This window comes from Stenella coeruleoalba, assembly GCF_951394435.1.
Source record: "Stenella coeruleoalba genome assembly, chromosome: 3".
NCBI lineage: Eukaryota > Metazoa > Chordata > Mammalia > Artiodactyla > Delphinidae > Stenella > Stenella coeruleoalba.
In genome coordinates this window covers 174054635-174081030 of record NC_137148.1, presented here as the reverse complement: position 1 = coordinate 174081030, position 26396 = coordinate 174054635, and the positions used below count along the sequence as shown (strand labels likewise).

The 26396-nt window shown below is 56.9% G+C and overlaps 1 protein-coding gene across 3 annotated transcripts; it reads right to left on the bottom strand.

The window, feature by feature from the left end:
- Positions 1–315: 315 nt before the first annotated feature.
- On the bottom strand, positions 316–22203 carry MIER2 (MIER family member 2). Of its 3 annotated transcripts, none has more exons than XM_079918088.1 (14): positions 22169–22203; positions 14757–14847; positions 13927–14069; positions 10488–10613; positions 9933–10056; positions 9326–9417; positions 8988–9057; positions 5426–5577; positions 5230–5311; positions 5035–5129; positions 3282–3406; positions 3065–3198; positions 1825–2263; positions 316–1382 (listed from the first exon to the last, which is right to left on the bottom strand). In XM_079918088.1, exons 1-14 carry the CDS (start codon positions 22175–22177, stop codon positions 1361–1363), a joined length of 1704 nt encoding a protein of 567 aa, XP_079774214.1. In that variant the 5' UTR covers positions 22178–22203; the 3' UTR covers positions 316–1360. The 3 variants fall into 3 exon arrangements, with proteins under 3 accessions (XP_079774214.1, XP_079774215.1, XP_079774213.1); XM_079918089.1 differs by having other exon boundaries at positions 8997–9057; XM_079918087.1 differs by having other exon boundaries at positions 5230–5577.
- Positions 22204–26396: the final 4193 nt, after the last annotated feature.

Genomic DNA, 26396 nt, shown 5'->3' with positions numbered 1-26396 from the left:
CTCCGTCACAACCATTCCAATCCCTCCCGTCCCACCCAAACGCCCCGGGCTCCCATGCTGGCACAGCCAGCTCTGCCAGGACTGACCCCCGACTCCACACACCCAGCACGACCGGCCCCCGAGCCTCCTCCACTCGGCCTCCCTCCCCGTCCAGTCTCCACAGGGGCCCCTGCCCCGCACGTGTGAGGCCCCAGCCTCGCCCTCACACGCGCTCACAGGCAGGCCTGTCCCCGTCAGGGTCCAGCTTGGAAGTCACCTCCACTTGCACGGCCACCTCCCTCGCACTGTCACTGAGACACAGAGCATGCTCCCCCACGACCCCCGTGCCCCCAGGTCCCTGGATGGGGCCCAGCACCTCCTTGCGTCCCACCCACCTGACCCACCACGAGGCACCCACGGGGCTTCAAATCAAGTTTAATAAATAAAACAGCAAGGGGATCAAGGCAGTTGTCACTTCACAGTGTGGTCCTTGGTGGGCCGAGGGAAGGTCGAGTCCAGCCCTGCGGACGGGCTCGAGCCAAAGCCCCCCTTGGTGACACCGGGGCCGGGAGCGCTGCCCTGCCCCTGGAGGACCCCACTCCGATTTGTAAACAGAAACATAAATAAAACGAGGAGGCTGGAGAGGAGAAGGCCCAGGCCCCCAAGCCACCTTGCTAGGAAGCCTCAACAGAAACACGACCTAGGGGGTCAGGGAAACGGGCTGGAGCCGGGCCCCTCAGTGCGGCAGGCGACAGGCCTCGGTACCAAGGGGCTGTGAGTTCTGCGTCCTCAGACCCACGTCCGAGGCTGCCGGGGGCCCCGGGGTGGAGGTGGGGGTGGGGTGGGGGCATAAAGTGCGGCTTTTCCTGAAGTGGAGAGAGCGGGTGGACGTCAGGGCGGGGCGGGCCGACATCGAGGTATATGGCTCTGTGCCCCACAGGGTTTGGCACCGAGTAGCAGCTGCCCCCTGAGCCCTGGGCGGGGGCAGCCCGAAGTCCGGCCAGGCGCAGGGAGACAGGCGAGCAGAGTGCCGAGGGTGCCGGCGGAGGCTGCTGCTGGTAGGGGCGGCGTCCGGCCCCACCTCCCCACGTCCCTGGCGGGGCCCGGCCGCCTTCCTCGCCTCTGCTGGCTGGATGGGCCAGCCCTCCGCGCCCCGCCACCCAATGGGTCCCGTGGTGGGCGCAGAGGCTGGAGCCAGGCAGCAGTGCTGGTGCGTGTGTGGCGTGGGGAGGGGCCACCGCTCAGCCCGGTCCTTGACGTGCTCTGAGCAGAGGAGCTACCGGAGGCCCGCGAGGAGGGGAGGGTCAGGAAGACTGACAGGCAGGCCTCACAGCGGCCCCAAGTCCAATCTGGGCCACAAACGCCCGCCTGTGGCCAGGGATCAACAGGTCATCACGTTACAGCTGCAGGGGGAGAGAGGGAGAGACAGGAGGTCAGTGCAACCCCAGAGCAAGAGGCCCGGCACGGGGGCGTGGGCGGGACGCGGGCTGGACCACGGCCCCACCCCCGCCTCACGGCAGACGCCGCCCCCACAGCCCGCACAGCCGCCTGCCTGGCCTCCCCCTCTCGAGGCAGCACTGTCCTGGGCGGCCGCCTGGGCAGGGCCGGGAGGAAGCTGGCGCTGGCTCCGTTTGTACCTTCTTGGATTCTGAGCCCCATGAATGTATTACCCAGCCAGGAAGACACATGAGCCAAATAAAGAAGAGAATAAAGCTGAAGAAACCACCAGCCTGCTCCGCGGGCCACGCCATCCTCGGCCCCGGGGCAACCCCTCCCGCTGGCCCCAGCTTGGCCTGAGGCTGGGGTACAGCAGCTGGGGGTGGGGCGGGGAGGGGCCGCACTCACTGTGACAGGGGCTCCGAGTGCAGCGCAGGGGCCGGGCACGCGGGGTGGGCGGCCAGGAAGGGATTCACGTCCCCGATGCCGATGAGTCCAAACTCGGCAACCGACAAAGCCACCTGTGCGGGGGCCACGGCCTCCTCGGGCTCTCCGTCCATATCCACGTGGCTGGAGATGAGGGGCAGCTCCTCGGGGAGGGCCCCGGGCAGGGCCAAGTCCACAGCCAGCCTCGGGCTGGCACCAGGCTCCGAAGCGGCCGTGGTGGGGGAGTAGAAGGCTGGCTCAGCCAGGGCTGGGGGCCGCCGAGGCAGGGGCACGGCCGGGGGCGTGTCTACATCCGGTGGCTGGAACGAACAGGGCCCTGGCTCCGAGGACAGGGGGCTGTCGGAGGCCTCCCCGGGCGCGCCGAGACTCCCAGACGTGCTGCTGCCCATGCTCAGGGGCTCTGTGGGGGGAGAACACGGCTGTGGCCAGGCCCTGACAACGCCCACGCCCAGCTCCACCGGGTCAAGGGCAACCCGGTACGGCCTGCTCACCCAAAAGCCACAGTCGCCTCAGGCTGTGCCTGGTGCGGGGCTCCAACCTGCCGGGTCCAGCAAAGCCAAGGACCCCTCCTCACAAAACGCTCTCACACAAACACGTAAGACACACAGGGATGCAGAAAAGCCCTGTCACACCGGAAGGGCACACTGAGGCTAAGGGCCCCGCCTGGGAAGGTCGTGACCCCCATCTTGTAGGGCAGGACAGGACGCAGCAGTTCACAGAGTGAGAGGGGTGTGGACTCGGGGAGCTCCCGCACACGGCCGTGGGGCCAGGCACGCGGACAACCCCCCGGGCACACCACAGACCCAACTGGACCCTGGAGCCAGAACAGGGGAAGCCCCAGCGTCCAGCAGACCCACAAAGCAGCATCCTTGTCCCCTGAGGTCCCCTTCAGAAACTGCAGTCGCCAGCTGAGCTCTGTCCTGCTCCTGCACGGTCCTGGGCCCAGACGCCAAAGGGGGCGCAACACCCCCTGGGCTCCCACCTGGGACTGCAGAGCAGCCCCACTTGGGCCCCAGGCCGCACAGGGTACCCCCATGTGGAGAGCCAAGTCCCGAGGATGACTCGTGTGTGACACCCTGTGAGACCACGTGGGGGTGAAGGGACATTGGCCCCCGGATGCCACTCACTCCTCCGTGTCCACCAGCCCAGGCTGGGCTGCCGGGGAGAAGCGCCCCGAGAAAAGGGGCCACCCCCCACTCACCGGTGCGCATCCGGGCCAGGGGGTCCCGCTCAGGGCCCGGGCCGTCGGCAGTGGCAGGCAGAGGCAGGGGCGGCGAGGAGCGGGGGCGGCCAGGGCCATCGGGGTCACCGCCATCCAGGTCCTGGTCCGCGTCCCTGCAGGGAGAGGAAAGGTGAGGGCAGGGGCTGCCTCAGGCCAGGACGCCTCCCCCACCACCCCACGGGCACCTGGCACGTACGTGGTTCCCGACGGGCCGTACTTCCGGCGGCCCAGCCGCGTCTGCTGGGAGAAGTAGTCGTAGCGCTCAGACTTCTTCCACAGGTAGTAATACTCCACGCACTCGCCCACGGACCGTGTGCGCACCTGCGGGCGGTGCCGGTCAGCTTGGCCCCCAGCCCCTTCCCAGCCTGCTCCCCACCGCCCCGTGCCCTTAGCTCAGCACCCCATCTAGTTGCCCCCGCTCTGTGCCCGGCCTCGGCTCCAGGCCCACCGTCCGCCTCCCTCGCCCCAGACACCCTGAGGACGGCTGCACCCACGTGTGCTCTGTTCCTCACGGGCCCGGCGGAGGGGGGCAGACAACCCCGGCCCAGAGAGCACGCGGAGCGAGCCCGCTTCTCACTGAGCGTGGGCGTCACTGGCGCTCCAGGGAGAGCCGTCTGCACAAGGGCACGCCGGGTGCGTGAGCCAACTTGAGGGCATATTTACAACGCAGCACAAAAAGCCAGGCCTGCATCCTGGAAGGCCAAGCTCGCCCCGCGGGCTCGTGTCCAGGGTGAGCGATCGGGGCGTCTTCCCATCTCAGAGGATCACCCGCAGCAAGGCCAGGGCTGCGCCCGCAGCTGACAACCCCACCCCCGCGGGACCCAGCGCCCGTGCCTGGGGAGGGCTGAGACAAGCAGGCGCAGGGGCATCCAGGGACTGCCTGATTTTCTCACCGAAACCCCCTCGTGCAACGAGCCTCCCCGAGGCCAGCTTCACGGCAGACCTGAGACTCCAGTGGGAGAGGTCACCAGCCCTAAGCTGGGTGGGGGGCGTGCGGCAGCCAGCAGGTCAGGACACAAAGGCAGCAGCCCAGCAGGTTCTGGGGCAGAAGCGGCCTCTGCCATGGGACAGGCGAGGCGGGAGGCGCGGGCGCCAGTCCCAGAGGACCAAGTGCTGCCTGGCCGTGCCGGGTTCGGTCAGAGGGGCACCATCCCTGTCCTACAGAGCCCCGCGAGGGCCCCTCACCCGCGGCAACCTCCCAGGGAAGACGCTCAGACGGCAAGCGTGAGCCCGGTGCCGGCCAGGCCCTGCTCCTCCACCTGTGGGGAGTGGGAGTGGCAGGGCTGCCGGCCCCAGGGGAGCAAGACAAGACAGGGACGAGGGGCCGGAGTGGGAGCCACTGTAACGGCGCAGAGGGACAGCCAGGTTCCCAGACGAGCCACGGGTGCCTGGCCAGGCAGATGTCCAGGGCTGGGGGCAGAGGGCCGGGGCAGTGACAGAGGTCAGCGTGGGAGTCATTACAAGGGAGCCACAGGCAGGGAGCACCCAAGCGGGGTGTGGGGAGACCAGTGACCCAGGCCTGGTGTTAGGACACGGGCCTGGGGAGGACGGGGGTGGGGGGGACATGGATGTGGAGACGGGCATGGGGACCTGGCATTAGCAGCCACTTCGGTCATGCCTATTTGGTGCAATGGTGGGAGAGCATGTGTCCCTGGATGGAGTGAATATGGAGACCCTCAGTCCCCACGGCAAGGGGGTGACGTGGGAGATCCAGGCGGGGGTCAGCGCTGGGGGACCGGCAGTGGGCACGAGACCCTTCCCCAGATTGGAACCTTTCCGGGGGATGGGGGAACTAGAGGAAGATGAGCCAGGGAGCCCACCACGAGCCTGGGGTTCGTTCTGACTCCCGCTGCGGGTAGACAACAACTGTGCCGGCTGCCAAGCCCTCCAGCCCCAGAGCAGCCCCCAGCGGGCCGGGAGGCGCGGCGGGCGGGCGGGCAGGGCCTCACCTTGTTGGCCTGGATCAGGTGGAAGTTCTTGCCATGCACACGGAAGCCGTGCTCGAAGTTGCGGCGCTCCTCCTCGCTCCAGGCGCACAGCCCGTCTGAGAAGGTTGGAGCGGTGGGGGGAGGGGGGCGGGTTGGTCAGCGCGGTCCGTGGCGGGGGTGGGGGGTGGGGGGGGCCGGGGCTGGGGCTGCGCTCACCTCGGATCACCTTCACGTTGAACCGCAGCCTCCGCAGGGCCTCCTCGGCATTGAAGTTGCATTTCACCAGCTCATACAGTGCCTGGGGGAGGGGAGCCACCATTGCCCAGGACAAGTGGTTTCCCTTGAATTCGTCACAATCACACAACCACACTGGCCCCCGCCCCATGGCTCCTCCGCCCCCAGGGCCGCCCACCTGCTCGCTGTCTTTCACCGCCTCTCCCTCCGGGAGCTGAGACTCAGCCACCTCGCGCCACCGCCGCTTCGCCGCCCGGTACAGGAACTCCTCCACCGCCCCCTCAGGAAGGATGCTGGGGTCCCAGAGCAGCTGGTCTTCATTCTCATAGACTGTGCAGGAGGGGGCAAGTTCACGTGCCAGCACGCAGTCTGCACCTCCTCTGACCTCCTCCCCAAAAGCATCACCAGCAGGCCAACTCAGCCCCTCTGGAGGACAAGGGCCCATCGGGGCCTGGGCCTCCACCTCTGCGTCTCACAGGGCCAGCTCCGGGCACCTGGGTGCTCGAGATGGCAGGAAGGCAGGAAGGGGTGGGAGGTCAGTGGGCCCTGAGCAGCCAGTTATCAAGGCCAGCGTCCCAGAGGGGGCAGCAACTAGCCCAGGCTGGAAGGGGGACTTCTGAGCGTGGCCCATGAGGAGGGGCTGCAGGACCAGCTCAGGGAGGCGAAAGGCAGAGGCCCAAGGGAGCAGCGAGAAGAGCCCAGACTCGATCAAGCACAGTGGGGAGACCTGGGTGCCAGCGGCCTCGCTCAGGCAAGAGCTCCCATGGCTGCCTCAGTCCCTATAACCGCAGCATCAGCATCACACGAGCCACGTGAGAGCAGACCTCCCGGGGAGAGGAGGGAGGGGAGGAGAGGGCAGTAGAGGTCCTACCATGGCGGGGGAGGGGGGCAGGTGCATTAAGGAAGGATAAGAAAGGGACTCTGGCTGCAGTCTGCTTTGGGGCGGGGCGGGGGGGGACAGCCTCCAGCGGGGGGAAGGACGTGGCAGCAAGAGGCAGAAGGGAGAGTTCAGGGCCAAGCCTGGGGAGACCCCAGTGTCAGCATCTCTTGATTACTCAGGGAAGAACCACAGGGGCCAAAAACTAAACAACACACACAAGCCAAACACCAGCGCAGTGGCTGAAGAGTGGAGCCGGCTCCATACTGGACTCGCTCTTGTGAGGGAACCAGCGACTCTGGGGCTGGCGCCCCTGTAGACCTGCGACCACCTCTCTCCATCTGCAAAGTCAAGCCCGAGTCCCAGCCCCTCTCTAGAGAAAAAGCGACACCTGCCACCATCGCCGTGTGTCTACCTACGGCGTGAAGGTGAGAGGTAAACCACGTGACAACACGTAACTCCACAAACAGCTGGACATCAGAGTTAGCAGACAGGACTTCAGTATAACTATGATTAACGCTTTAGGGAAAAGGACAAAATCAATGGAAAGCTGGAACTGAAATCAATTCAAAAGAATCACATGGACATTCCAGGGCTGGAAAATGCAGTGTGTGAATTATGAACCCACTGGGCAGCTTCAACAGCAGCAGAAGACGTGATTAGTGAAACTGGAAAGAATTCCATTCAAAAAAATCAAACTGAAGCTTAAAGAGAACATAGTGTGGGACATGTGTAAGATGGTCAAGCAACCTAAGACATGTATAACTGAGTCATGGAGGAAGAGGACAAAGCACAGGACCAATTTTGAAGAGATAATGGCCAAGCAGTGGTGCAGTGGTTAAGCACCTGCCAATGCAGGGGACACTGGTTCGAGCCCTGGTCCGGGAAGATCCCACATGCCGCGGAGCAACTAAACCTGTGCGCCACAACTACTGAGCCTGCACTCTAGAGCCCACGAGCCACAACTACTGAGCCCACATGCCACAACTACTGAAGCCCACGCACCTAGAGCCCATGCTCCACAACAAGAGAAGCCACCACAATGAGAAGCCCGCGCACCGCAACGAAGAGTAGCCCCCGCTCACCGTGACTAGAGAGAGCCCGCACACAGCAATGAAGACCCAACACAGCCAAAAATAAATAAATAAATAAATTTATTAAACACACACACACACACACACACACACACACACAAAAAGGAGTCAGTGCAGTAATGCAAGAAAAATAAAACATAAAAAGATCACAAAGAAAGAAGTAAAGTTATCATACACAAATGATATGATTGTATGTGTCTAAAAGTGCGAAAGAATCTACAAGGTAATAAAATTAGTAAGTGAATTTAGCCAAGTCACTGTGTACAAGATTACTGAAAATAATAAACTGCATTTCTGCATTTCACAAGACTGCTATACTGAAAACTCTAAAAACTGCTGAAAATAACAAGACCTAAGCAGAGAAGTAAGCTATGTTTGTGAACTGGAAGTGTCAATATCGTTAATGTATCAATCTCCCCCAAATTAATAAAGAGCCAATGCAACCATCATCAAAATCCTAGCAGGCATTTTTGAGACAAATGACAAGCTAATTTGAAAACTTATGTGGACATACAAATAAAAGTTACAAAGTTGGAGGGTTTGCACCACCTCAGACTAACTTCAAAGCTGCAATAATTAAGAGAGTGGTTAAGGACCCAGGGTTAGACAAGAGAACAACAGAAGAGAAGCCCCAAAAGGCAGATATACATTACGGACACGATTCCTGATAAAGGCACCACTGCAATTCAGTGGGGGAAAGAATGGACTTTTCCATATGCAGGGCTGGGGGTGGTGGTGGTGGGGTCAACCCTGACCCATACCTCCAACCATACATTAAAATTAAATTAGATCATAGATGCCAACATAAAAGGGGAAATAAAAGAACATATCTTCAAGACCTGCAGACTCCCTAGACAGCATACAAACACACTGTGGCTAAAATAAAGACAAGCTGGATTTCACTGAAATCAGACACCACAGACCGGGAGAAAACGTCTGCCGTGCACACAGCCAACCAAGGATGTGCATCCACACAGAAAGTCACCAGAGAAAGGCAACCCAATTGAAAAGGGGAAAGGCCTCAGCAGGCTCCTCCCAAGAGACACCAAGTGGCCAGTAATCGCAAGTTAAAGCCACAACGGGCACAACTCCACACCCGTCAACAAGGCAGACCACACCAAGCGCTGATGAGGACACAGAGCAACTGGAACTCCCACGCTGCTGGCGAGCGGGGGCCCCACTCGGTGCCTACTGATGACGCCCCAGGAACAAGTGTGTGTGTCCACGAAGACAACCACAGGGCAAACCACCGTGAACACTGACCAGCAGGAGGATGAGTCAACGTGGCGTGGCACGTGCACACGAGGGAACCCAACACCGTAGCGTACGCAACGCACATTCATGCCAGCGGGATCGAGAGACAGACAGACTACAAGTCCAGGATGGTGAGCGCCCTGAAGAACAGGGCCAGGCAGAACGCAGAAACACACACGTCTCTGGAGGGCATGTGGGACGAGTCCTGGACGAGGCGAGGGACTGACGCGTGGGTGACGTGGGAAGAGCCCACACACCCAGGGGAACAAGCGCAGCAGCCCTGGGGGTGGGTGGCCCACAGGGCCCAGGACCAGCCAGCGGGGAGGGACAGCCACTTCCCAGAGTGTCCTGCAGGCTCAGCTGCCCCGGGGAGGTGGCCACCGGACCTGGGCCAGGACCCTCAGGCTCGCTCCGAGGACCTGGGAACTGGCTCTGGCTGGACCCGGGAGTCTCTCCTAGAGGAGTGGTGTTGGCACTTCTCCTGCTCCCTGTCCCCCACCTCCCAGGCCACTTACGCTTCTCACCCTGACGGTTCGAGTGCAGCTTGCTGAGGTCGGCTTGGAACTGAGGCCCAACCATGATCTCCTGCAAAGGCAAAGGCCCAGGAGAGTCAGGGCAGACGGAGGCCCAGGCGCGCGGTGCTGATGGGGGCTGCAGGCTGCCACCCAGAGCCAGGCCGCCCGGCCCGAGGTGTGAGGTGGGAGGCAGAGGCCAGCTGTGTGTGTGACTGTGTCCAGTGCAGCCAGTCCTGGGGCAGGGGCGGGGGGGCCTCGGGGCTACGGCACTCACTCGCAGTCGAGCCCCAGCCCAGCAGAGGCCGCGCTGAGGGCGCCGCAGGGTCAGGGCCACGCACCTTCTTACACTTGTTGGCGGGAAGCGGGTCCTCCTCGGTGTCCGACGAGCTGGAGGAGCCAGGCTCCTTGTCTGCATCAGGCAGGAAGCGGGCTTTGGGGAAACAGCAGCAGGTGAGGCACCTCCTCGGCCCCGCGCGGCCCCCCAGCCAGCAGACCCCGGGGCCTCCACCCCATTCTCCATCCACCTGACCCCCACGTGTGCCCCTCCTGAGAAGCAGCTGAGCTGGGTCCAGGCCCTGGCCGGGTGACGGGCTGTGACGGGCACAGAAGCGGGGACTCAGGAGGCCGCCCTCTGCTGCAGTCGTAAACCAGGGGCCTAGACCCCCAGCACGTCACGCTGCCCCTGCTCAGGCCACAGAGACGCACAGGGAGTGAGGGACGCATGGCCCGAGGACGCTGCCCTGGATCTAAGGGACTTTCAGGCACAGGAACCAACACGTTCCCTCCTCACATAAACCAAGGTCACCAGCCTCAGCTCACTGGCAGGGCAGGGCAGGGCAGGGGAGAGGGGTCCCTACAGGGGCTCGAACAGGAGAAGGGCACCCCCAGGGGTCCCGCTGTCTGTGTCCCCAGCGGCCCAGGGGTAGGAGCGGGTGGGACACCTACGTCCACTCTGATTAGGGAAAAGGTCAGAGGCCTCATGGGAGGTCACAGATGGGGTGAGGTCATCGGCTGAGGACTGTGTTTCTTCCTCTTCTTCCCCTGAAAGCAAATCCTTCGCTATTTGTTCCTTTTAACAAGAAAGTAGAGAACGTTTGTGCAGTTTGTTTCAACAATCTCAAATAACCCTAACCCGAACAGCAGTGGTGGTGCCAAGGCGGACGAGCCTCCCTCTAGGCATGCAGGGCTCCCACGGGGCTGCTCTCCCTGCTCCGCGGACGAAGCACTTGCACAAGGGCGGGCCAGCCAGGGGCACCGAGTCGGGGAGGGACACGGCCTCCGCCCGAGGCTGAGGACAGTCAGAGCCCCTCCCTTCTGGCCAGGCCACGACCTGCTCGGGATCCGGAGCGTCTCTCCCTCCCAGAGCCGTCCCTGCGACCACCCTGACCCTGGGTGTGTGGCCAGAGCCGGCAGCACTAGCTATACCCACACTGCCAGGCTATAAGCCGCGCTTCTGCCTGTCTAGGGCCTTCCTGCCCACCCCCAGAACCGCCCCCTCACCTTGTCCAGGGTCATGTCCGGGAGGTTGGTTGTGGCATCGCTGCCCTCACTCTGGCGCTCCGAAATGGGGTCCGAGGGCTCGTAGCCGTAGAGGGCCAGCAGCTCGTCAAGGGGCATGTCGCTGCTCTGGGGGGCAGGGCTCTGTCGGCAGGGCTGCTCTGGGGCTCTGCTCCCCCACCCCTGAGCCCGTCAGCCCCACGACCAGTCACAGAGACTCACCCCAGCCAAACCGCAGGCCCAGCCCCTCATCTAAGGGCCCCTCACAGCCCCAGGAGGGAACCGATGAGACACCTGAGCCCAGAGGCGTCCGCTGTCTGCCCAACGCCCCTGGCCGCGAAGGGCAGAGCTGGGCAGGCTCCCATCCACCTCCACCTCCCCGCCCAGGCCTGTGCGAGCTCCACTCAAGCACTGCGAGGACTCCCGGTGTCTGGAAATCAACTGTCACCACACGGGACACCAATGAACAAGAAGGGGAAAAACATGGTCCTTTAATGAACGTAAAAAAGGCATCTGGTCAAACCAACATCACTCCTGCTTTTTTAAAACCCTCAGTATGCTAAGTAAAGAGATGGACGCCTCATCAATGTAACAGAGAGGCGGCTGACCCTCGCCGCACCAACAACAAACAAGAGGACGCTCGAGGGCCCCACGGCTGCCTAACACAGCTGACACTTGGAGCCACCGCGATATGACAAGAGACAGAAATAAGACCCTTAATTACCGGGAAGGAAGAGGCAAAAACCACCACTACCTTCCACTCCGGTACTGCTTTCCAATCCTGTTTCTGCAAACCTCGCCTGCTCGAGGCCAGTGCCGCTGGCCATGCTGCGTCCTGACTGCTGAGGGTCTCAGTCGGCTTCCAGCCTCCTGCACACGCCCTGTGCCTCTCCCAGTTTCTAACTGTGCACCTGTGGGTGGGGTGGGAGCTGACATGGTGGCTCCCCGGGAAGCAACCTGAGGAGCAGCACGGGGGCGGCTGGGGCAGCCTTTGAGGTCAGGGCAGGGGCACCAAAGTGCGCGAGCATCAACGTGCTCACTAAGGGCTTCAAGAGATGCCCGTCTCACTAAAGAATACCCTGCAATGCCTGTGTGACGCTATGGATTTTATGAAAGCTCACCCTGAGCGGGTGTCGTTTTGATCTTCTGTGGGAGGAAAAGGGAGTAATGGAGACGGCACCCTGGAGCTCAGGGCTGGCGGACAACTCCCGCCTCCTGCCAGGCACTGGCCAGACGAGGGAGACCACCGACTGCGCTTCTTGACGGAGTAAAACTCAGCGTAAAAGCTTTCAAGCACAAAATTCCAATTGTGGAAAACTTGGATGTGACAGCGTGAACTTCATAAACCACAATGCCCGCTGGTGAGGGAATATAAAAGGCAGGTGTTTCTCATTTTGCTTTGGATATTAAGTTCTTTCTTTTAATCAGTTCACAAAAATTATACCTGAAGAATTTTTTTTTTTTTTTGGCCGTGCCGCATGCCTTGGGGGATCTCAATTACCTGATCAGGGATTGAACTCGGGTCACATCAGTGAAAGCGCAGAGTCCTAACCACTGGACCTCCAGGGAACTCCCCTGAAGAAAGCATAGCTGAGGTAATTTAGCTAATGAATAGCTGATTTTTTTCTTTTTGGTTACTTTTGAGAAGTTCTGAATTCAAGCTGAACTCCTTAAAACTGATTTTTCTTTTTTGAACAGAAGACATGTTTTGGTTATAAGACCAAATGGGCACCAAGTGATACACAGCACCAAGCTAAATAAATGCCCTATGATTACTCCTTAAAAAAACACTCAGGGCTTCCCTGGTGGCGCACTGGTTGAGAGTCCGCCTGCCGATGCAGGGGACACGGGTTCGTGCCCCGGACTGGGAAGATCCCACGTGCCGCGGAGCGGCTGGGCCCGTGAGCCATGGCCGCTGAGCCTGCACGTCCGGAGCCTGTGCTCCGCAACGGGAGAGGCCACAGCAGTGAGAGGCCCACGTACCGCAAAAAAACAAACAAAAAACCACTCAAGTCCCAGGACTTAAAAGACATCTGGTGAGATCAGTGTTGACATTTAATGGACTGCATGTTTGTGTGTCCCCCTGCCCCAAATTGATATGATGAAGCTCCAATGTGACTGTGTTTGGAGATGGGGCCTTTACGGAAATAAATGAAGTTAAATGAGGCCACAAGGATGGAGCCCTGATGCAACAGGATCAGTGTCCTCATAAGAAGAGACACCAGAGAGCTAGCTTTCCCCGAGAGAACACGGCGAGAAGCAGCGTCTGCAGCCGCGAAGCAGGCCCCCACCAGACACAGCCTTGCCAGGCCCTGGTCTGGGACTTCTGGCCTCCAAAACTGCACAAAAATAAATGTCTATTGTTTAAGTAGCACAGTCTGTGGTATTAACAAAGTGCGCTTTCTAGATTTCATACAGCGAACTCTGTGGACATGTGGAAGATTCATACGTCACAGAACCAATATTCACCAAACATCTCATCCACGCAGAAGGTGACAAGATCACACACGGGTCAAGACCGATGGATCTTAACACCAAGGACAGAAACTTTCCTGGATCTGCTTATAGAATTCACTTCACAAAACTACCACTTGCTGCATCTTGGAGCAGCATCAAAGAATATCCAGTTATCTGAAAAGATTGTTAAATACTCCGCCCTCAGGGCTTCCCTGGTGGCGCAGTGGTTGAGAGTCCGCCTGCCAATGCAGGGGACACGGGTTCGAGCCCTGGTCTGGGAAGATTCCCACATGCCACGGAGCAACTGGGCCCATGAGCCACAACTGCTGAGCCTGTGCTCGGCAACAAGAGAGGCCACGACAGTGAGCGGCCCCCGCTGGCCGCAACTAGAGAAAGCCCTCGCACAGAAGCGAAGACCCAACACAGCCAAAAATAAATAAATAAATAAATAAATTTATTTATTTAAAAAAAAAATAACCAGAACAGATCTATATGAGGCTAGATTTACACTTTAACCAAAAGAACAAATCACAGCAGACTAACGTCTGCCTTAAAAGACAGCGTTCACAGAGATTTACAAAAATGTCAAACTAGTCCACTCTTCTCCCTAATTTTTTTGTCTTGAAAATAGTTATTTTTCATTTTCCTAAAAATGTGTTCTTTCTACTAACAATGGGTTTGTCGTATCACCAACATAAACAAAGCTCCTTGAGACCCTCAATAATTTTTAAGAGCACAAAAGCGAGTTCTGCGGGCAAAAAGTTTGAGAACAGTGAGTTCAATGTCCAGCCACCCGCTCGTCTGGAGCCCAGCGCCCCATGAAGGCGGGACTGGCCTGGTCCATCCCTTGACCTCAGTGCCCAGCATGGTCTGGCCTGTGCAGACAGAGGGTCGGCGGCACAGGTCGTCGTGGAGTCCGAGGAGCTCAGAGACCAGGCGGACGGAGCAGCGGCGATGCCCCCTGGACGCCCCGCCCACCGGGTACCTGGGAGACGAAGTCCTTCTCTAGCTCCTCCTCCGGCTTCTCTGGGCCCCGCGCAGCCCCTTCACGCTCCTCCTGGACACCGTAGTTCCGAGACAGGATCTCCGCCAGGTGGAACTGATGGTCTGCGGACCCCATGGACACCACTGTGGAGAGACATAGGCCCGCGTGAGCTCCTCGCCACCATCCCAACCACTGAGCTTCTGCAGATGACCACAGGGCGGAGGAAGCCTCGGGGGCCCAGCTGCCACCACAGGGGTGTATGCACGCGCGTGTGTCCACGTGGGCCGGGGTCGGCACGCAGCAGCCCAACCGATGCTCGGCCCCCCTCTGGCCTCGGCCCAGCAGCTGGGGGACGTGACCAGATCTGGGGTTTTCCCCAAAGAACCAGGATGTGTTCACTGCTCTCTCTCCATGACTGGTCTTCAATGAGTTGATTTTTAGAAGAAACAAAACAAAAAAGGAAATAGCTAGGTCTCACTCAACCCCAGCCAGGGAGCAGTGAGGGCCCAGGCTGGACCTGCATGTGGGTCCCGAGTGCAGCAGAGGGGGGCAGAGCCACAGGGAGCAGACGGGAGGGGCAGGCGGCCAGCTCAGGGGAGGCGCAGGGCCCCGGGGAGGGAGAGTGCCTGCCCAGCACCGCCCCCTCCTGCAGCCCCCACCCACAGCCTGGGCCCGGGGTTGGCCAGGAAGCTCTGGAGAACGGAGGCACTCGGTCTGGACAACAGGAGACAGCCCTGGCCACCCCGCCCGCACGCCCCATCCCGAGGCTCCAGGGGCCAGTGTGCCGTCTCTCGCACCTGCCAAGGCCCGGGCCCCAGGGAGGAAGGTACCTGCTGTGGTCTGCAAGCCGGGCTCCCCAGGGCACAGGCTGTGAGAGAGGCAAGAGGCCAGGCCAGGGCTCCGCCTCTCTAGCGAGGAGGCCTGCAGAGGAGACGAGCAGGATTAGGGCCCCGCGGCCAGACAGGGCGGAGGAGGGTCAGAGCCAGCCCCGGGGGCATGGGGCACCAGGTAACAGAAGGCCTCCGCGGGCTGGGGCGGGGGTCAAGGTGGGCCAGGTGTGTAGCTGCGCTGGAGTCCAAGCGTCCCTGCGGAGACAGGCAGGGAGGGCCTAGGGCCGGCGGCGGGAACGGCACCCACGGGCACCGTGAGGAGCCTGGGACGGCCGGCCACCAGCAGTGCTGATCACAGCCCAGGACACGGGGCCCAGGTGACCCAGGCCCACACACAGCCCTGGTGCCACACCCCGCAGCCAGGTGCTGACACCACAGCCACTGCACAAGGGACCAGCCTCCGAAACTTTGTCTTAAAAAGGCAAACAGCCACTATGGAGAAATCTGGGAATTCCTCCAAAAGTAAACAGTTACCAAATGACCCAGCAATTAATTCTACTCCTAGGTACACACCCCAAAGAACCAAAAACATGTGTCCATAAAAGGTGTACACAGGTGTTCACAGAAGCATGACTTACCACAGCCAAAATGTGTAAACACCCAAATGCCCATCACCAGGTGAATGAATAAACAAGACGTGGTCCAGCCTTATGATAAAATATTACTTGGCCATGAAAAGGGGTGAAGCACTGACACTCGCTACCAGGTGGACAGACCCTGAGAACACGATGCTCAGTGAGAGAAGCCAGACACAGAAGGACACACAGGGTGTGATTCCACTGATGGGAAACATCCAGAACAGGCAAATCCGCAGACAGACAGTGGGTTCCTGGTTGTCAGGGGCTGGGGTGACTGCTGATGGGGTCAGGTGTTTTTCTGGGGTGATGGAATGTTCCAGACAGAAGTGAAGGGCTCAAAACTTTGTGAACATACTAATAATCACTGAATTAAACATTTTAGATGGGTATATTTTGAAGCACATAAGTTATACCTCAAATTTTTTAAAAGTGCAAATGAAAGCATCATCACAGCTACCACTGGGACTTCCCTGGTGGTCCAGTAGCTGAGAGTCCACGCTCCCAACGCAGGGGTCCTGGGTTCAATCCCTGGTCAGGGAACTAGATCCCAAATGCCGCAACTAAGAGTTCACATGCCGCAACTAAAGATCCCGCATGCTGCAACCAAAGACCCAGGGCAGCCAAATAAATAAGTAAATAAACTTTTTTCTAATTGTCTTTAAAAAAAGCTACCATTATCACAATGTTCAAAAATTTATTAAGAACAAGAAAACTAGACCAATATCTCTTACAAACAGAAACACAAAACTCAACAAAACCCAAGCAAACTGAGTTCAACGGCATACAGAGAACACCGCACACCAATGAGGAGAGGCTCAGAGCAGGGATGCAGCACAGGTGTGACACCCAACACAACCAGCACAGCGACAGGCTAAACACAAAACCCACACCAAAATCATCTCAGCAGATGCAGGGACAGCACACAGCAGAGTCCAACACCCTTTCATGATGAAAACACTCGACATATGAAGGCTGCAAGGGAACTTCCTGAAAAGGGCGTCCATCCAAACCCCAGCTACTGCCACCCCTGAGGCAGATGGCTAGCGCCTCCCCCAAAACCAGAGCTCGGTCTCTTCACAACGTCGTCCTGGAGGAGGCAGCAGTCGGGACAGGAAAGTAAAATAAAAGGAATCCAAATTGGAAAGGCAAGTCATGACCTGGGACACAGAGGATACTAAAGAATCCACTAAAGAAACCAGAACTAATAAATGAGTTCAGCAAGGCTGCAAGACACAAGATAATCTACAAAAATCAACTTTACTCCTGTATACTAGCAATGAACAATCCAAAAAGAAAATAAGGAAAACAATTCCATTTCCAATAGCACCAAAAAGAATAAAATACTTAGGAATAAATGTGGCAAAAGAAATTCAAAACTAATACTCTGAAAAGTGCAAAACACATTGAAAGAAACTAAAGATCTACATAAATGGAAAGACATACTATATTCATAGCTCAAAAGACTATTGCTAAGATGTCAATACTCCCCAATTCATCTACAGATTCAACAAAATACCTATCAGAATCCCACTGGGCTTCTATGTAGAAACTGACAGACTCCAAAAATCATATGAAAACTCAGGGGACCCCAAACAGCTAGAACAATCTTGAAAAGGAAGAACACTTCCCAGTCTCAAAAGTACTCCAAAGCTGCAGTAATCAAAACAGTGTGGTGCTGACATAAGGCTAGATATTTAGATCAAATTAATAGAACTGAGAATTCAAACACAAACCCATATATTTACAGCCAAGCGAATTTTTAAAGGGGTGACAGAAAAATTCAACGCAGAATGAACAGTCTTTTCAACAAACAGTGCTAGGGCAATTGGATATCCAAACGCAAAATAATAACATTCAACTCCTATCCTACACCGCACACAAAAACTCACTCAAACTGGATCAAAGACCTCAAATATAAGAGCTAACACTATAAAACTCTTAGAAGAAATCATAGTGATAAATCTTTCTTACCAGGCAATGGTTTCTTAGATAAGACACAAAAAGCATAATCAACAAAAGAAAAATAGATAAACTGGACTTCATCAAAATTAAAAATTTAAAGACAACTCACAGACCGGTAAAAGATATTTGCAAATCATACAGTCCCTTTCTAAAGGGACGAACAGGCAAAGTCTCTGAATAGACATTCCTTCAAAGAGATACACAAATGGCCAATCGGCAGGTGGAAGCAAAGCTCAGCATTAGGGACAGCAAATAAGCACATGTCAGACACCACTTCTGTGACCAGGAGGACACATGCTATCAAGTGTGGAGGGAATGCAGGCACTTGAGGGAGGGGACGTGCAATGGGACAGCACAGGGAATACACCTGGGTGTCACCGGATGCCCCCCAACACGCCACCCTGGCACAGGGTGACCATCAGTGAAGGCAGGTGAGAAAGCAGACCCGGCCCCGAGGCAGAGCACAGTCTACTGACCAGCCCCACTCCCCTCCACCCATAAGGCACGGCCCCCAGAGGTCAAGGCCTTCCCTCTGCACTGACCGCCCTGATGTTCACACACTCCTGCGCCCTGACCACCCCTTTGGGGACTCCTCGCCGGGTTCTTCCGCATGACGCACACCACCTGGTTAACAAGCTGCCTATTTCTCTCTCCCAAAGCTGCCCTTGTCAGCCTGAACCATGGAGTCCCAGCCAGGGACCCAGGGTGGGCAGAGGGAAAAGTTAAGCCTCTCCTCCCTGAAACACCCAAGAGAGACAAAAACATTCATCCACGCTGAGACCTGTTCACGAGTGTTCTCAGCAGCATGACTCACAACAGCCAAAGGAGGAAAGAACCCAAATGGCCATCGGATGGAGTATTACTCAGCCAGGAAAAGAGGAGAAGCCCTGACACTCGCTACCACGTGGACAACCTTGAGAACACGATGCTCAGTGAGAAGCCAGACACAGAAGGACACAGAGGGTGCGATTCCACTGACGGGAAACGTCCAGAACAGGCAGATGCGCAGACACAGAGAGTCGGTTCCTGGTTGTCAGGGGCTGGGGAGACGGATGGGGGAGAGATGACTAATGAGTGCACGGTTTCTTTTGGGCTGGTGAAAATGTTCCAAAATTGACTGGTGATGGCTGCACAACTCTATGAATATACGAAGAACCACTGAATCGCACACATTAAAATGAATGAATTGTATAGTAAATGAATTATACCTCAGTAAGGCTGTTTACAAAAAATATATATATAGAATACCATAGTTAATAAACTAAATTTTCAAATTTTAGAAAAAGAAGTTTAGTAGGAATTTCCACACTGATTTCCTCACTGGGTCCTCAAGAGGTTGTGTAATCATTTTCTTCATAAGAGAAATAAGGGACTTGCAGCTCAGAGAGGTCAAGTCAGTCACCCGCCGTTTCCAGCACCCTGGATGGTCCCGCCCAAGCCTAAGGCCCCTGTTTTGCCAAGGTGGGAGAAGGAAACGGATGAGGAGCTGACTAAGCACGTTCTGGGTTAAAAAGAAAAAGAAGGGAAAAAAAAGTGTGGGGGTGGGGGAGGAAAGAAGGAAGGAAGACAGCATTCTACGGACTTGGTCCCAAAGGTGAGTGGGGTGGAAGAGGGAGCAAGCCCAGGGCGGGAAGGCCCAGGCACGCCACCCACAGGCGTTCCTCCAGGCATGGGACACCGACATGCCTCCCCACCCTGTGCGAGGGCTGGGCCTGGGACTCTGGTGAGAGGGCTTCCACGTGACCCCCAAGACTAAGCTGTGAGATGCAGTGCAGTTCCCACAGCCGCCCATGCTGTGAGGAAGCACAAGCCACAAGGAGAGGCCACGCCAGCAGGCGGCATCACAGCCACACGTGGGCGAGGATGCTTCCCTCCACTGGGGCTGGCTCAGCCCAGCCACCAACCAACCGCAACCACATGAGGGACCAGTCAGCCCTCAGAACCGTGACAGGTAATTAAAAACTGATGGCTGGGGCTTCCCTGGTGGCGCAGTGGTTGAGAGTTCGCCTGCCGATGCAGGGGACACGGGTTCGTGCCCTGGTCCGGGAAGATCCTACATGCCGTGGAGCGGATGGGCCCGTGAGCCATGGCCGCTGAGCCTGTGCGTCCGGAGCCTGTGCTCCGCCAACAGGAGAGGCCACAACAGTGAGAGGCCCGTGTATCGCCAAAAAAAAAACCGATGGCTGCTTTGAGGAACTGAGTGTCGAGGTGACTCATCAGGCAGCAGCGTTAACCAGACCCCCCCCACCCCCCGCCTACACCCAGCAAAGGTGCCTGGTCCCGCTGGGCCACCCAGCACTTCATCCCTGTCTGACAGCCTGTAGAGCACCCGCTCTGGGCCGGGAGGCAAGAGGCACTGGGTGCACAGCAGTCAATCGACAAACAGGTTCTGCCTGTCCAGTCCTGACGAGTCAGCCCTCTCGTTGGGGATACAGATAACAAACAAGCAGATGTGCACAGTACTGAGGGGAGAAAATGGGGTAGGGGGCCTGCACAACCAGGGAGGGCCTGTGTGGCCGTCTCCAGGCCGAGGCCTCCAGGGCAGCGGGACGGCACCACACAGCGAGTCCCCCCAAGGCTGCAGACAGCACAGGGAAACAGAAGGAGCCCAGGGGGTGGAGAAGGGCGCAGGGGGAGATCCTCAGAGATCATGCCACCGGGCCAAGGGTCACGGGGAGGAGATGCGCTTTCCCCTGAGGACAACAAAAAGCCGTGTCTTTTAAGCACAGGACAGAGGTGGTGGACTCAGGTTTGTCGAAGAGCAAGCTGGGATCCGCGAGGAAAGCAGCATGAAGCGCCCCACCTTCTCTCACGGTGCTGTGGCTACTTTGGCGGCAACAGAAATCAGGCAGCTAATCCCGATCAAGCACTTACCGCTCGGTTACGAACCGCCATTTTTATCAGTTCAAGACAGTGACTGCACAAGGTTCAGCTTCTCTGTGCAAGCACGGAGCCACGATCTCATGAGACCTCTCCATCTCAGAGAGAGTGACCGACCCAAGGTCACACAGAGTAAGAGGCTCCAGAAATACAACGGGTCTCCTGGGCAGAGGCTGGCCATGCCCACCACGACTGGAATTTGCACACCTGTTGTCCTTCACTGCCAGGCCCTAAGGGCCTCCCATGGAGCCAGGCATTTGGACTTTCTTTTAGGAAAACCACCCCAATTCACTCAACAGGCACCACCCCAAACTGGACACAGGACAACAGGAGCACCCTGGACACCCGGCTGCTGTGACACTGGGCAGGGCAAAGTCAACAGCCAAACCCCGCAGCGCTCGGGGCGGGCTGGCTGGGAGTCTGCCCCATCCACCCGTAACACGCAGCTACCTGCCAGGCCAAGACAGCTGGCCCCTGGGGCAGACGCACACACAGAACGCCGTGCCCCTGCAGGGACATCGGGAGACCCGGCTTCCGCCTCCGTCCCACAAGTCCAGCCACCACCCAGGAGGCCTGTTTCCCCAAACACCCTCTAAGGTAGGAAAGGTAGGAGAACTACTCTGGAAGGGCCCTTTTGGTCCAGCCACCCAGCGTAAGGCAGGAACTAGCTGGGGAGGTCTGGCCTTGGACTGAGATGCCCACACCCTTTTAGGCGCAAACACAGGGCCTGTCGCTGCCTCTGAGAAGGTCACTGGTGGGAGAGTATGACCAGTCCTGCCCTCCACAACATCCACCCACAGTGTGCCAAGATACCAACACCCAGTGTGGCCCCATAACCAGGCCAAGCATCCCAGGACCCGGCTGCACCTCACCGCGTGGGTGCCTGCTCCTCTCTGGGCCCGGGCGGCCCCACCCATTGGGTGAGGATCACTTGCTGAGTCCAGGGACCTTCTTGGCATCCCCAAACCGAACGTCTGCGCTACGAGTCACGTTTGCTGAGTCCCTAATAGGTGCATTATTCATTTCATCCTCACTAGGGCCCTATAAAGTGAGAGCAGGTTCGCACTGTTTTATCCGACATTCAAAAAAGCCCTCAAAGTGAAAGTTTTTCATCCCTGGTTTGACCCGCCACGAAGCTATTCAGTGTCTTGATCCCAACGATACCAGGTGAGTTTGCTCAAACATCACACCCCAAACCCTCAAATCCGAAACACTGAACTCCAACATCCATCTGGCCCCAAGGACTTGGGGTAAGGGGTCTTGGGCCCGCTTTCCGGACAGAGAGAGGAGGCTCGGAGAAGTAACTTTAAGCCGCCGGTAAAGGCAGCCCTACGCCCCCCGCGGGCCGGATCCGCGCCGTTAGGGCCCCAGGTCAGAGCTCCAGTCCCGCCCGGAGTCCGGCGGGAGCGCGACTCCTTGGGGTCAGCGCCGCTGGGGTGGGGGTGGGGGGGTCAGCGGGCTGGGGTCCGGAGGAAGCGCGACTCTGTAGGGCAAGCCCTGCTGGCGGGGGGAGGGGGGGTGGCCAGCGGGCGGGGGTCCAGCGGCCGAGGGTCTGGTGAGTCGGGGTCCGGAGAGAGCGCGTGCTCCGCTAAGTTGGCAGACGCGGGGCGGATGCCGGGGGCGGCGGGCGGGGGAGCGGGAAACCTGGGGCGCGCACCCCTTCCCCGCCCCCGCAGCCCCCTCCCCACCCCACGCCCCCGCCCCCCGCGCCACACATGCGCTCTGCCGCCCGCGATGTGGCAGCCGGGAGGGGGGGGCCGGGGGCGGCCGCCGACGGAGCCCAGCGCCCCTGGGGCCCCGACGGAAGCAGCGCCGCGGCCCGGCCCCGAGCCCTGGGCAGGGGTCCCGGCGCCCGGAGCCCCCACGCGGCCGGGCCGGGCGGCGGGGGCGCAAGCCTGGGCGGGGGCCGGCTCCCCCGGCCCGCTCACTCACCTCCGCCATGGCCGTGTGTGCGCGGGAGGCGGTGGCCGCGCCGGGATCCCCGGATGCGGGGCCGCGCGCTCATTGGCTGCAGCCCCTGGGCGGGCGGGGGCGCCGGGGCGGAGCCGGGGGCGGGGCGCGGGCGGGCGGGCGCGTAGTAGGTGCGCGGACGGGGACGCGCGGGCGGGCGCGGGTTGCGGGGTCTCGCGGACCTTGGCCTCGTCTGGGAGGTGGGTGTGCCGTGGTGGAAATGCCAATTCCTGATAAGCACGCCTTAAGCACTGGTCCCGGTTCCTCCTTCCAATCTGTAGTGCCCCCGTGTTACAGGTAAAGACACGGAGCCCAGGAGTGACGGGCCACCCGGGCACGAGCGAGCGGCGGAGCCCGGACTGAAGCCTGGGCAGCGAGGTTCTAGAACCTTCCGCACGTTTGCACCCGTGATGACGGATCTCATTGGAGGCTTGGAACCCGAGTGCCCCGGGTGGGCAGGGGAGGTGAAGGCCTGCCCGGCCGCTGGCTCTGGAACTGTGGTTGTCATGGGTTGTAACTAATGGATGAAATGTGATGGGCCTGCGCTGGGCACTGAGGGGGAGAGTGAACAAAGTGGTCCTGACAAGGATTCCCCCACGTCTCGCGTCTTAGACAGAGACGAGCTGGGGGCATCCAGGCAGAAGGTGTAGACAGAGGGGACATGGGGGCCAGTGAGGAGGCCTGAGCAGGGACTAGGGTGTGGCTGGAGCAGAAGCAGAGAGCAGGCCCCCAGGTTTCTGGCTTGCACAAACCGGGAAGAGTGCAATGGGGGAGGGGGAATTCAGGAGCCCCAGTCCTTTCCAAGCTGTTGTTGATATCAGTGTCATCGGGGCGCTGAGGAGGTGAGACGCACCGTGTTCGATGCTTGATGTGAAAGCATTATGCCAGCGCTCCGAGAACCTACCAGCCAGGAGAGAGAACACCTGTTAGAAGGCCTGCCCTGCTCTCTGCACAAGTCACACGTTACATGAGTCGCGGGCCCCCACTCACCTTGGCATACATCACCCAGACTGAGAGTTCAGGCCCTTGTGACAGAGGGTCCTTGCTCAATCAGTCAGTCAATCAGTGCGCCCTGCCGCCCTCGACTGGGCGCTGGACAGCCAGAGTTCCAGTGAGGCAGGGAGATGCACCAACAGATGCAGTGACAGTAGGGCTCTGTGTCATCATCACACGTGGCAGAAACCGAGGGAAAGGGCTTGAGTCATCCTGGGGCAACCAGAGGAGACTCTTTGGAGGGAGCTTTGACAAGAATCATCAAATAGCCGCAAAATGCGGGGGAGCAGGGCGATTCGGATGAAGAGAGGGATGCGTTCATCCCTCTCTGTAAGTCTCTTCCCCATACGACAAAGCCGCACTCATCAAAACAGCATGGTAGTGGCACAAAAACAGACATGAATCAATGGAACGGAATACAGAGCCTAGAGATACACCCATACACCTACTGTCAATTAATCTTCGACAAAAGAGGCAAGAATATACAGTGGAAAAAAGTCTCTTCAGCAAGTGGTGTTGGGAAAGTTGGGCAGCCTCGTGTAAATCAATGAAGTTAGAACACTCCCTCACACCATACACAAAAATAAACTCAACATGGCTCAAAGACTTAAATATAAGACATGAAACCATAAAACTCCTAAAAGAGAACAGAGGCAATACATTCTCTGACATAAATCATACCGATGTTTTCTTAGGTCAGTCTCCCAAGGCAACAGAAATAAAAGCAAAAATAAATGAGACCTAAGCAAACTTACAAGCTTTTATACAGCAAAGGAAACCATAAACAAGACGAAAAGGCAACCTACAGACTGGGAGAAAATATTTGCAAATGATGCAGCCGACGAGGGCTTAATATCCAAAATATACAAATAGCTCATACAAGTCAACAAAAAAAAACCAGACAACCCAATCAAAAAAGGGGCAGAAGATCTAAATAGACATTTCTCCAAAGAAGACATACAGACGGTGAACAGGCACATGAAAAGATGCTCGATCACTAATTATTAGAGAAATGCAAATCAAAACTACAATGAGGTATCACCTCACACCGGTGAGAATGGCCATCATCAAAACGTGTACAAATTACAAATGCTGGAGAGGGTGTGGAGAAAAGGGAACCCTCTTACACTGTCAGTGGGAATGCAAATTGGTACAGCCACTATGGAAAACAGTATGGAGGTTCCTCAAAAAACTAAAAATAGGGTTGCCATATGATCCAGCAATCCCACTCCTAGGTGTGTATCTGAACAAAACTATAATTCAAAAAGATACATGCACCCAAATGTTCGTAGCAGCACTATTCACAATAGCTAAGACATGGAAACAACCTAAATGTCCATTGACAGAAGAAGATGTGGTGTATATATAATGGAATATTACTCGGCCATAAAAAGGAATGAAATAATGCCATTTGCAGCAACAAGGATGGACCTAGAGATTTTCACACTAAGTGAAGTAAGCCAGACAGAGGAAGACAAATACCGTATGGTATCACTTATATGTGGAATCTAAAATATGATGCAATACGAAAAAATGAATACGAAATGTTCTACAAAACAGAAACAGACTCACAGACATAGAGAACAGACTTGTGGTTGCCAAGGGGGAGGAGGGTGGGGAGGGACGGTTTGGGAGTCTGGGATTAGCAGATGCAAACTATTATATATAGAACGGAAAACAACAAGGTCCTACTGTATAGCACAGGAAACTATATTCAATATCCTGTGATAAACCATAATGAAACAGAATATGAAAAGAGTGTATACGTATGTATAACTCACTCACTTTGCAGTACAGCAGAAATTAAACACAACATTGTAAATCAACTATACTTCAATAAAATAAATTTAAAAAATAAAAAAGTGAAAGTCTCTTCCCACAGACTATTATTAGAGTGGATAAATGAGGCAACATTTCAGCCAGGTGGGAAAAATGAACACCACAATGAGGGGCAGATGGGTGCCCAGAGAAAGGATCACTTATGCCCAGGAATGCATAACCTGTATCTATACCTGAGGAGCTTCACACAAACCCGAAATAAGGAACATTCTATTAACAGGGGGAGCAAAGGACAGTATTCTTCAGAAATATTAGTGCCATAAAAGTGTGGAAATCCGCCAGACGTGACAACTAAACACAGTGCCTGATGCTAGACTGGCTCCGGTAGGGCGGAGGGAAATTTTTTTTAATATTTATTTTATTTATTTATTTAGCCTGCACTGGGTCTTCGTTGCAGCATGCGGACTCTTAGTTGCGGCATGCATGCAGGATCTTAGTTCCCCGACCAGGGATCAAACCCGGCCCCCCTGCATTGGGAGCATGGAGTCTTACCCACTGGACCAGCAGGGAAGTCCCTGGGCAGAGGGAAATTATTAGGTCCATTGACAAAACTGAAATTCAGACGTAGGCGGAATAAATGCATTGCATCAATATTAAGTTTATGGGAATCAGTAGCTGTTCTCTGGTTATGTAAAAGAACGTTCTTCTTGGAAAATTCACACTGAAGTATTTAGGGGCTACTATAGACTAAATATCTGTGTACCCTAAAAATTCGTATGTGGAAACATAATCCCCAATGTGATGGTATTAGGAGGTGGGGCCCTTAGGAGGTGATTAGATCATGAGGGCGGAGCCCCCATGAATAGGATTAGTGCCCTGGTTGAAGAGACCCCAGAGACCTCCGTCGCCCCTTCTGCCCTGTGAGGACACAGCGAGAACCAGGAAGCAAACGTCACCAGACCCCAAATCTGCTGGCACCTCGATCTCGGACTCCAGTCTCCAGGACTGTGAGAAATAGATTTCTGTTATTTATAAGACCCCAGTCCGTGGCCTTTTTGTTAAGGCCGCCCCAGTGGACAATGACAGGGGTAAAGCGCCACTCTGTATGCAGCTCACTCTCAAGTACTTCAGAAAAGTATATTTTCTGTCTATGAAACACGGACGGAGAGAGACAGCAAACGAGCAAGCACGGGGGGCAAACTGTTAATAGCTGAATCTGGGGAAAGGTATGCAGTTTGGGGTTTTTTTTTTTTTACTATACTCATTCTTGCAATTATTCTGTACACCTGAATGATTTGCAAATAAAGAGTACAAGAAATGAAACTAAGAAAGTAAAAAGCAGTGTGTTCAGCGGAGAGGTCAGAGAGGAAGAGGGGAGGCTGCAGGGGGCGTTCCTGGCAGCAGAAACAGCCAAGGTGAAGGCGCGGAGGACACGCCA

Coding starts and splice junctions, on each gene's coding strand:
- MIER2 (XM_079918087.1), bottom strand. Junction 14,070..14,756: donor CGGCTTGCAGACCACAGCAG/GTACCTTCCTCC, acceptor GTCTCTCCACAG/TGGTGTCCATGGGGTCCGCA. Junction 10,614..13,926: donor AGAAGGACTTCGTCTCCCAG/GTACCCGGTGGG, acceptor CCTGCCCCCCAG/AGCAGCGACATGCCCCTTGA.